Here is an 11,795-nt window from a genome sequence, read left to right as displayed (position 1 = left end):
AACTGTAACAAGATATTTGCCGTAGTTACTACTATAATAATACTTTTTGTAGGTGTGCTTGGAGACCCAGTGGGACTTAATATTCAGCAGCTGCTACTTGAAGAGTACGCTGCGCAAGAGCTCCACCGAGTTACCGCCATACGACTCGCATTTCAACATCACCAACCCGTACACGTATCAGTACTTCAACGTAACTGCTGAGATGACCGTCTTCGCACATGAACATGAGTAAGTACCTTTTGTCCAGACTGGTAGGCTGATTTTACTTATGTGTCAGAAAAGAAACATTAGCTTGCATTTATAAGTTTATCGAATATATTTTTTCTCTGTGTAATATTTGTTTTATAAAAGTAATAATATTCGACCGAGAATGTAACCACAGTGCAAACAAATTTCCTAACACAGTTATTAAAATGCAGACAAATTTTGATTATCATATAAGCTATGAAAAATCAAATACATTAACACGATGAGCCAACTACTTAAATATAGTACCAATAACAAAATTCGTTATCTCTTGCCGTCATACCAACATGAATTCCAGGCAGAATTTATAATAGTTACATTACAATAATAAATTCTTCAGATGATTAATTCTCGGATAGGATATTAATTGAGTTATCATTATAAATATTGATTATAATTTTGCTTGTAGGTATCATAAACTCCGAATGAAGTTATTCCCCTGAACGAGTGACCTCACACTCTGCCGATCGCCCCTCATCTACTGTTATTGTTAATTTGTAACGCCAACTTGTCTGAGTTAGAAGAATATGTGTAACGACTTAACTTATTTGATAACATATTATATACCTGTCTAAGCTTACTACCGCCAAGCAGCAGTCTATAGTCACTGTTGTGTTCTGGTTTGAAGGACATTGTAGGCTGTAGCCAGTATAACTACGGGACATAATGAGACTTAACATCTCATGTCTCAGGATGGCCATCTAACTAGGGGAACTCTCACATATGAGAGACCTATCACCAGTATTTCATCTGACAGCCGACAATATGTGCTCCGCTCAATCTCGCAACATCGCGAGATCTCGTAAAAAAAATGTACGAGACTCAGTCTCGTAAAATATGGCTGAGATCTCGCGAGATCATTACCTACACCAGGCGAACTGCAAGCTCGTCTCGTCATTAAAAGCAATAAAAAAACATTTAATCATAAATTATTCAGGGTTAATAAACTAATATGATGGTGAGCTGAAAATTGGTACAGACGTTAAATACGTCATTATCAATAAAATGTCAAAAGTTCCCATCGATCCTATGTGTGCAAAATATTTTATTCAAGGTCAAAGGTTAAAATTCCGGTTTTCCCATTTGTCTCTGAAACTGGAGGTATTATCGTAAAATAGGTCAGACAAAAGTTGTAGATCATACAATTCTCTACATTAATGATTGACATCTATGAGTGAATGATACTGTTCCGATCACTCCACATTGAAGTGGTATAAGAAAAATAATAATAGTAAACAAAGAACGACGAATGCGTGATGCGATGACCAAGGGAAATATATATATAAAACCGAAGAGTTTGTTTGTTTGTTTGAACATGCTAATCTCAGAAACTACTGAACGAATTTCATTTTTTGTAGTAATAGAAAGCTAACTATGTTACTCCTGACTAGGCTACTTTTTACCACAGAAAAATGTGTATTCCGACAAAAAAAAATTACGCGGGCGAAACCGCAGGCAAAGAACTAAGTTTAAAGAATAGTTGTTAAAAAAAGTCAAGTTTTAGTTATTATTAATTCAAAATTTATACACACACAAATACTCACGCCTTTTGTCCCCGAAGGGGTAAGCAGGGGCACCCACTATTCGCCGTACGTATTCCGTCCCATGATGTGATAGGGGGCGAGCCTATCGCTATATCAGTCACAAATTCCAGACTCCAGGCTGATACCGAGTAAAAAACCAATATCACTTTGCACAGCTAGTCGAAATTGCGGTTTGTATGATGTTTCTATCACTCTAAGGTATAACATCAAAATATGATTATATACACGTGTACACTATGACAAGCGTTGAAGATTAAGGGTCAGGCAGTCAGGGACGTTAAATGACACGGTTGAAACTGGTAAAACTGTGTGTATAAGCAGAAGCAGATACAACCAAACCCAACGCTATTTCGATTATTTTATTACTTATTCCACTTATTTTAGTTTAAAAACAAAATTTCTATATCAATTTTAAAAATATTTTTGTAAGACCAACCTGATAGTATATCCTATAAAATAAAAAAAAATATTCCAAGTCGTTTAATTTATTATTTTTAAGCGATTTGGAAAAATATTTTTTCTGCGACTGAGTTCTGAGGTACTAAACATATAAAAATACTCGTCGAATTGAGAACCTAGTAGGTATAAGTACAAAAAAATAAATAAAGTAGAGCATCCTTCCAAATTTTCACTGCGCTCTCTCGAGTTTTGCCTGTTCTATAAATGATTAGGGAAAGTAGGGGAGCGCACATTCGTGATGAGATTATCTATAAATAAAACAGAAATACGATTCAAACACGGAAAATCAGATATAGATAACATCTCTCTCGCAACACCGACAGCATGCATAATTTAAAAAATAATCGATACTCAGAAAAAGTCGTGCGCATCAGGGGCCTTATTCTCTATCCCGCACGTTATGTTAACAGTGCGTAACAAGCACGGAACACAACGCGTCATGTTTAGGACTATAGAAATTTGGCTTACAGAATACCATTCCACGCACATTTCTCGAAGATAACATGACATGGCCGCGTTACGCGTTTACACTACCATACAGAATAAGGGCCCAGATTGAGGCAAGGTAAGTCGAATACATGCAGAACCGTGTACATTTCAATAATCTGTCAATTTGAGCGTGGCAAAGGAAATGGAAGATTTACAAAGTTATAAAAATAAAGCGTCACCTTAAACCTTAACCTTAAATACTCTAGCGCGTCAGATTTTTATACAGTCGGCACTGGATTTTTTTTTTCTATCCTTTTTACGGCCAACCTCCTAATATCTCTCGTTTATGAGAAAGACATAACGCGTGTACACTATGAATATCCGACACGCTCGATAATTTCAAGTGACTGATTTTTTACATTTATGTAAATTTGTACACTTTCTCCTCTCCACTAAAATGGCAAACTTAACATAAGCTTTTCTTCGTTTTAGGACCTAATCTTTGCAATCCAATAGGTCCCCACAGGACGCTGTAGTAACTGCAAATTTAGCATATCGGACCCCGCTATAGTGTTTTTCCTCTGATCGGACGTTGATTGTCAATATGGGTAGCAATAATTATTTCAGAAGACGAAAAAAATTAATATTTGATCTATTTAACGGTTTTTTATTCATCATCGCATTTGCCAAGTATTTCAACGGTATTATCCCATACTTTATTTTTGATCGTAAAGTTTTATAATCGAAGTGTGACGTATCATCGAAGAGAGATCAATCGAAAGTATCGTAGTCTATCATCATAGGACGGCAGTTTATTTACTAAATTATGGTTAGAAGTCAAGTGACCTAAAAACGTTAAAAAACTAAACTAAAACCTTCCAAACGATTATTATAAATATCATAATGCGGATTCCACACGATGCTGCAGTACTCTAGAATTCTGCGCACGAGGGCAGTATAAACTGCGATCTTAGTAAATATTGCTATAATTAATTTTTTAATTATTCTTTTGAATTGTGTCAGTTGGATCCATATCATGCTAACACCGCAACCCCATCTGATCTAAAATTCTGCATTTGCAATATTCTTATTAGACTCGCTAGGAACAACGCTCTAACCCCACATTCACGAAGTTTGGTGTGTACATTTTGGCCGAAACATAAAATTTCAATAGAAAAATTAACGAAATCCTATAATTCTAATCTATACTTATAATGATTTCTTATGTTTACGCGAATGTTACACATTAAAATTAAACTAAATAAATTAAAATAAAAACATTAGAACTGCAATAAAATCCGAAAAATAGTTTAATTTTAAAATCTATATTTGTCAATTATTGTTCACCGTTTCACCCGCGTGCAAGAGCTTTCCGCGATAAAACTCCCGCTATATACATATTTTCCCGGTATAGAAACTAACCTATGTCCTTCCAAGAGTCTCAAACTATCTCCATAACAAATTACATCTTCATCTGTTGGGTAGTTTTTTGTTTATTACGTTCAGACAGGCAGACAGAGGTGGCGGAGGAAACTTTGTTTTATAATGTATTTTTAGAATTTTTTAAGAGATATAATTCCGTCATACCTGTTCGTTGTGTACCTTTAATCGTTAACGCAGCTCACGCAACGGGCGCTCTCAAAAGGAACGAATATTCCCAGTTTTTAAACATTTTTCATTGATGCTCCGCTCCTATCGGCCATAGCATAATGTTATACAGCCTAACCTCCTCATTTTTTTTAAGTCGGTTAACAAAGAAACTGCACCTTTATATAATTTGTCGAGGGAGGAGTCTTTTGCATATAGTATGTATAAACTTGTAATAAAATTTCGTACTATTGCTATCTGGCTGGTTTAGGTGACATTAAAATGGTTACATTTTAAATAAGAAATTAGTTAAATGTTGTTTTCAGCTATTTTTATATTTTATTTTTCTTTCAATCCAGAGGTTTGAATTTCTTTATTAGATTCACATCTAATAAAGAAATTCGATAAGTTTTATTATACAAAAGGAAAACAAACAACAGCACAAACTGCGAAAAAACTTGTTTTTTTAGGACCTAGTGCAGTGTCAGTAAGAGTAGCACAGATTTGGTTTAAATTTTTTCAATCCGGGAATTTTGATTCAAAGACGCACTTCGCACTGGGTGCCGTGTTATGACAAAGTGGAGGCCATTTTCTAATAAGTGGAGCAAGATCGATATATCAGTAGTTACGATATAGCTGAAGAACTGAGAATTGACCACAAAACAGTTTTGACCTATTTGAACAAAACTGGGTACACAAAAACTCGATATTTGGGTGCCGCATGAGCTCACTGAAAGAAACTTAATAAACATGTACTCATTTGCGATTTTTTATGGAAACGCAATGAAACCGAACCGTTTTTGAAAAGATTGGTAAATGGTGATGGAAAGTGGATCACGTACGACAAGAACTTACGAAAAAGGTCGTGGTCAGGCTTCACAGACTGTGGCAAAACCTGAGTTGACTCACAATAAGGGGATACTGTGTCTATAGTGTGATTGTAAGGGCATTGTTCATTATGAGTTTTAACACCGGGAAGTCTTAACGTTTCATATAAAATACGAAGATCCTTTGTTCCAACCTAATCTATACTTCTATACTATTATATAAAGCTGAAGAGTTTGTTTGTTTGTTTGTTTGAATGCGCTAATCTCAGGAACTACCGGTTCAAACTGAAAAAATCTTTTTGTGTTGGATAGCCCTTTGTTCGTGAAGTGCTATAGGCTATATATCATCACGCTATACCCAATAGGAGCGGAGCAGTAATGGCTAATGTCAGGAACTACCAGTTCGAACTGAAAAAATCTTTTGTGCTGGATAGCCCTTTGTTCCTGGAGTGCTATAGGCTATATATCATCACGCTATAACCAATAGGAGCGGAGCAGTAATGAAACATGTTGCAAAAACGGGGAAAATTTATTAGTTTTGAGAGCTTCCGTTGCGTGCGTTGCGTAAACGGTTAAAGTTATGCAACAATGTATGACGGGATTGTTCCTCTTATAAAGTTCTGCAAAAATATATTATAAAACAAAGTCCCCCGCTGCATCTGTCTGCCTGAATGTGTTAAACTCAAAAACTACCCAACGTATTAAGATGAAATTTGGTATGGAGACAGTTTTAGATCCTGGGAAGAACATAGGCTCCCGAGAAAATATATAGCGTGACTTTTATAACGGAAAACTTTATAACGCGGGCGGAGCCGCGGGCAAAAGCTAGTAATAGTATAAAAGTGTACATTTGGCATACGGAGAGACCACGTCCTAGTTTAACATATAGCCTACTTTTATCTTCTGTAGGTTATTTACTCCATACAGAATATTTGCCTTTTAATCAGAGTTTTACAAGTTTTTATTTAATTTGCAATGTTTATATGGATGTATTTAGGTTCGGGTGGAATCTTGCAACTGAATATAAAAGCAGTGATCCTCAAAAAAATAAGATACAATTTTTAATACATATTTAGTTTGGATGACAATGCATGGTAAGCTGAGTGACGTCATTCTAAATCCAAAATGGCGAATCGCCCTAGATGTGGGACTGTTTTTTTTGCTGCACGCCCATGATATGGGTATCAAATGACAGGATTTTTGCAATATGTGTGTTCAACCTTTCGAGAAGAAGATGTACGAAAAGCCCAGTCAACGGGCAGTCTTAGCGGGGTCGTGCCATTTCTGATTCAACTTGTACCCTGAGCAAATTCTATGAGTGATGAAAACAAAATTCAAATACTGGGGAACAAGAAGGGGGAAGAAGTTCAGCGAGCCGCGGGTACAGTACAGCTGGTCTAAACCGTCCATAATGTTACACTAGCAAATCACAATACAATTGTTCATAGTATGTGTAGTGTAGGTACTGTATAATGTACATAGTAAATGAAATTAACTACATATTATGATGTAATGTTTGTATTCCAGGAAAGACTACATTGAGCAAATCGTTAATTTCTTCGGTCGACAACCGCCAACGGAGTACTCTGTGGAGCTCTACAACACTAATAAGTCCTTACCCCATCAAGTGGTAAGTGGAGCCATAGTAATATATTATTTATTTTTTGATAACATTTGTCCTTAATGTAGACAAATGTTTTACGCAATATTGCATCAGCAGGTAGTTAGTAAATCACATGAAAACCAGCTATAATCCATAAATGTTTTTAAATTCCTTTTATTATAAACTAGATAATAGTGTTTCCGGATTCTTCAAGTAGTCTAATGTATAAAGTTATATACGAAACATTAAGTTGATGCCGTTGCAGGCACAAAAAAGATCAAAATCAATTTGAAACTGTTTAACACAAAACCATACCGCTACATTTAAATAACCAGCCGAAACAAAAGAAACCAATGACTAACGTGCCCCTGATGGTAATGGGCTGATTGAGACGAAGGTCTCCATTTCAAAACCTGAGCACGCATCTGTGCTTTCGAATATTCATTGCCGTTTGTCTTTTAAACGAGGAAACACATTGGCGACGAAATCTACCTAATTCAGAATTTTATTCCCGTAAGTATTTTGTAATTGTGCTTCATATCTTATTTCGCCTTTCCCCTCACCGCCCTCCCTCCCATGATCCGCCTCACCCTGGTGTACATTCCATATTACAATTTAAGAACTGATCATTGAGTCCAGATGGTAATTACGACAGTTATTAAGTCATATGCGACTTTACCATAGGCAGGACGTATGATCAGTAAAGTAGTAGTGTAGTCCCTAGTGTTGTAAGTAATTAATAATGTTAAGTAAAAGGTGTTACTATTGCTAAAGGGGTTACTGACACGAGTGTTTATTTCGAAGTTCGGTAACTATGCAACAAAAACTATAGAACACATAAAAATAACAGCCGCAACAGGAGCTACATTACATTCTACTACACTGAGCATAAGATTTCTTTTTTATTGAAGGCACGGCAAAGTGTTTTTACTGCACCTGATGATAAGTATGTAAATTGTAAACGGATTTTATACTTCTGTCTTATTTTGACATTAGTTTTTGCGCGCGGTTTCCCTAACATGAAAAAGATTTTCCGGGATAAAATCGAGCCTATATTTTAAGTTAGACTTCTAACAATACATCGGAGAAAGTGCATTAAATTCCATGTAACAGTTTTGTGAGAATTGGATACAAACATACAGAGAGACATAAAATTTCTAAAAACTGTTATTTTGGTTTCTGTTGCTCCAATAAGGATACCCCGTATTATTTTTTGTTGTAATGTCTATAATGTACAGACAAGATAAAGATGGAATTAGATCTGTACGTTCCATACAAAGTCTAGTGTGACGATCAGCAGTCCCGAGTATCGAGTATCACACCGGCAGGTGACAGAGAACTGTTCGATCGCGGCGGACGCGATCCGGCTGGAGTGTTCGGTGCGGGCGGAGGAGGGTGCTACGTGCTGTGGCTGAATCACCGCGCGCCGTGGACGTTCGGCGTGATGAGCTCGCTGTCGTCGGTGAAGGCGGAGTGGTGCCGCACGGCGCCGGCGGGGCTGGCGGCGGAGCGCGGCGCGGGCGGGTGGGGCGGCTGGGGCGCGCTGTGGGCGAGCGCGGGCGCGGCGCTGGCGCTGGCGGCGGCGGCGCTGCTGTGGCGTGCGCGCGACCGCACGCTGCACAAGCGCGTGCTGCGCTACTGGACCAGGTAACCCACGGCGCATCGTCCAGGTGCGTGTCGGAACAACTATTGGCAGATTTCAAAAATATGTAACTAAATAACATTATATTATGTAATTCTGCTCTAGTCCCAATAGATAAGTCATCACATAAGTAATGATTAATAATTATCTTAGCTAAATTAGTAAAACTAAATCGTAAAACAGCACAAACCGTTCGGCAATGCGTAGAACCGTCGATCCGGATCGACAGTGTCGTGGAATAGCGCGGGTCTGATAACTCGTGATAAAGTTAGCGCAGTCCGGCGAAACCACGCGGGAATAACGCTGTCGTGTCCCGAGAATAGGTGTTTGCAACTTTGAAGACTAATTTCACTAATACTATCGAGACATTAATTCAGAGAAATTTAGGGATATGCGACCATGTAATGCGACTACCATGTCCAGAGCAGGCTGTATGTAACCTGTAGCCGCAAGGATGACCGGGACAACTTTTCTTTTGCTTGTTTCCCGGGTATCTTTTTTTTTAGTTCCCAAGAGTTATGTCTGTAGTGCCCCTCTAAAGCCTTTGATGCAGAGCCTGGCACCCGAACGACAGACCGGCCCATCCCTCCGTAAAGTCGGTATTGGCCATGTCTTAACATTGTAGAATTTTTGTATTATAATTTCCTCATTAATTCGACACTTGCATCACTCGTTTTAAGAACTATGTGCCCCTTTTTCCTCGGCGTATGTATGTTAACCAGATTTGTCAGCTCTTGTTTTGTATTTATTTAGACGTACTAAGCAGCGATTCGTCGTGAAATCGCTAGTGCCTCAATAGCAATACAATAGCTCTGGCAAAAACTGAACACAGATTCAACCAACTTGTGCAAATCATGCCAGCTCAAGTACTAATACACTGATTATAATAAAGTACTCGATAAAAACTTATTCAATTTTATTAAGTGTACTTAAGTTAAATAAATAAATGTTTTAAAATTTGCATTTTTTTTAAATTGAGACATACATACACATTTGCTTGTAATGTGAATTCGCAAGATGCTCTCATTGATTATTGTTAGTACTATGTTTTACTAAGCGTTCCGCGGCTTTGCCCGCGTGAACCAATTTTCCCACAATATTTATCCAAAAATCTACTTATAATATGTATGCCTTTAGTAGTATATAATAGCGTCTGGAAAACCCAGAGTGTTATAGCAAATATATTTCTTATCTTTTTAATTGATTTGCGTAAATCGTACTGACCCCGGCGCCAGTTATCACAAGAAAAGCAATTTCATTAGTTTATCAAAAGAGGGCATATTATGTACAGAGTGTTCAACGAGTCGCTTGTTTTGTACCAATTTGGGTTTTGATTTCCTAAATTATTATCGAAATGCAACTGTTTCACCGCAAACCAACCCACTTAATATGTGACACGAATACCATTTGATCTTAATTTACACAAATTATCATAAAACAATATAGTCCAGTATGTTACGTGACATTATGAGACGGAATACAAATTGCGTCTGTCTGCAGGGTAGTACATAGAATAACGTTCGGTGTGCCATTATAGCGAAATCTTTGAACCTTTATTTTGTACCATCCTGTACCAAATGTCGATGTCCGTGATGACCGCCGCGGACTGATCTTTAACATTACACATTCAGACTCAATAACAATTGAGATATTTCGCTTCTTTTCCTTATTCTATTGTACAATCTGTCAGGGCTGTGCCGTACGTAAAAATCGGAATTAAATATTTAGACTTGATATGATATTCAATATTTGGCAAGTAATAAATATTTAATGTTTGGTCTTATTATTTGCCATATACTTGAGCGTTCGTTTTAACACATTTGTAACAATCAGTACAATTATAATTATGAAATTGAAAACCGGTATCAACTCGCTTTTTTTTAACTTATTGAAAATCGAGTCGTATTGATATATATGGGAAAATGCGAACGTTGCGTGTGTTAGATTTTAAGTAGAGACACTTTAAAATAATTGTGTATTTTTATACACAGATCACTTATATAAGCAAACGAACATATGTATCAATCATTTTATACCATCAGGACATCGGTGATAAATACGTTACGTCAGTAATCAAGTAGGGAAGGGCGGATGCGTTTTCAAGGAAACAAGGACCACTGTATTTGTTATACAATATATTTATTACATATATTATATTGATATACATCAATAAACATGGCCAGTGATATAATGTTTCATTAACATTAGGCATTAGACATTACTATAGCACCAGTTATATATCTATTATATCTTTTATATATTATATATTATACAATATATACCTATGTTAGGGTATACACCCTAACATAGGTACGACTCACAAATTATTAAATGTACTAGCTTTTGCTCGCGGCTCCGCCCGCGTTATAAAGTTTTTCAGGCTAAAGTTTTCCGTTATAAAAATAGTAGTTTCCCGGGAGCCTATGTTCTTCCCAGGGTCTCAAACTGTCTCCATACCAAATTTCATCTTAATACGTTAGGTAGTTTTTGAGTTTAACACGTTCAGGAAGACAGATGCAGCGGGGACTTTGTTATATTATTTAGAACTTTTAAGTGAAACAATCCCGTCATACATCATTGTTGCATAACTTTAACCGTTTACGCAGCGCAGGCAACGGAAGCTCTCAAAACTCATAATTTTCCCCGTTTTTGCAACATGTTTCATTACTGCTCCGCTCCTATTGGTTATAGCATGATGCTATATAGCCTATAGCACTCCAGGAACAAAGGGCTATCCAACACAAAAAATATTTTTTCAGTTCAAACCGGTAGTTCCTGAGATTAGCCATTACTGCTCCGCTCCTATTGGTCATAGCGTGATGATATATAGCTTATAGCGGTCCACAAATAAAGGGCTATCCAACACAAAACGAATTTTTCAGTAGAAACCGGTAGTTCCTTAGATTAGCCATTACTGCTCCGCTCCTATTGGTCATAGCGTGATGATATATAACTTTGAGCACTCCACAAACAAAGGACTATTCAACACAAAAATATTTTTTCAGTTCGAATCGGTAGTTCCTGAGATTAGCCATTAGTGCTCCGCTCCTATTGAATATAGCGTGATGATATATAGCCTATAGCTCTCCACAAACAAAGGGCTATCCAACGCAAAAATAATTTTTCAGTTTGGACCGGTAGTTCCTGAGATTAACCATTACTGCCCCGCTCCTATTGGGTATAGCGTGATGATATATAGCCTATAGCACTCCACGAATAAAGGGCTATCCAACGCAAAACGAATTTTTCAGTTTGGACCGGTAGTTCCTGAGATTAGCCATTACTGCCCCGCTCCTATTGGGTATAGCGTGATGATATATAGCCTATAGCACTCCACGAACAAAGGGCTATCCAACGCAAAAGAATTTTTCAGTTTGGACCGGTAGTTCCTGAGATTAGCCATTACTGCCCCGCTCCTATTGGGTATAGCGTGATGATATATAGCCTATAGCACTCCA

At 37.3% G+C, this 11,795-nt stretch overlaps 1 protein-coding gene across 1 annotated transcript; it reads left to right on the top strand.

Moving 5' to 3' along the window:
• Positions 1-103: 103 nt before the first annotated feature.
• LOC119190516 lies at positions 104-8,250 on the top strand (the record flags this gene model as incomplete). Its single annotated transcript, XM_037442574.1, is given in 3 exon segments — positions 104-228; positions 6,620-6,722; positions 8,024-8,250. Coding segments are annotated over 3 exon segments (315 nt in total), but the record flags the coding sequence as incomplete, so codon positions are not given.
• Between the last annotated feature and the right edge of the window lie 3,545 nt (positions 8,251-11,795).

Source organism: Manduca sexta, chromosome 24 (genome assembly GCF_014839805.1).
Source record: "Manduca sexta isolate Smith_Timp_Sample1 chromosome 24, JHU_Msex_v1.0, whole genome shotgun sequence".
Taxonomy (NCBI): Eukaryota; Metazoa; Arthropoda; class Insecta; order Lepidoptera; family Sphingidae; genus Manduca; species Manduca sexta.
Note: the sequence above shows the minus strand (reverse complement) of the source record. Positions and strands in the feature narration are given on the sequence as shown.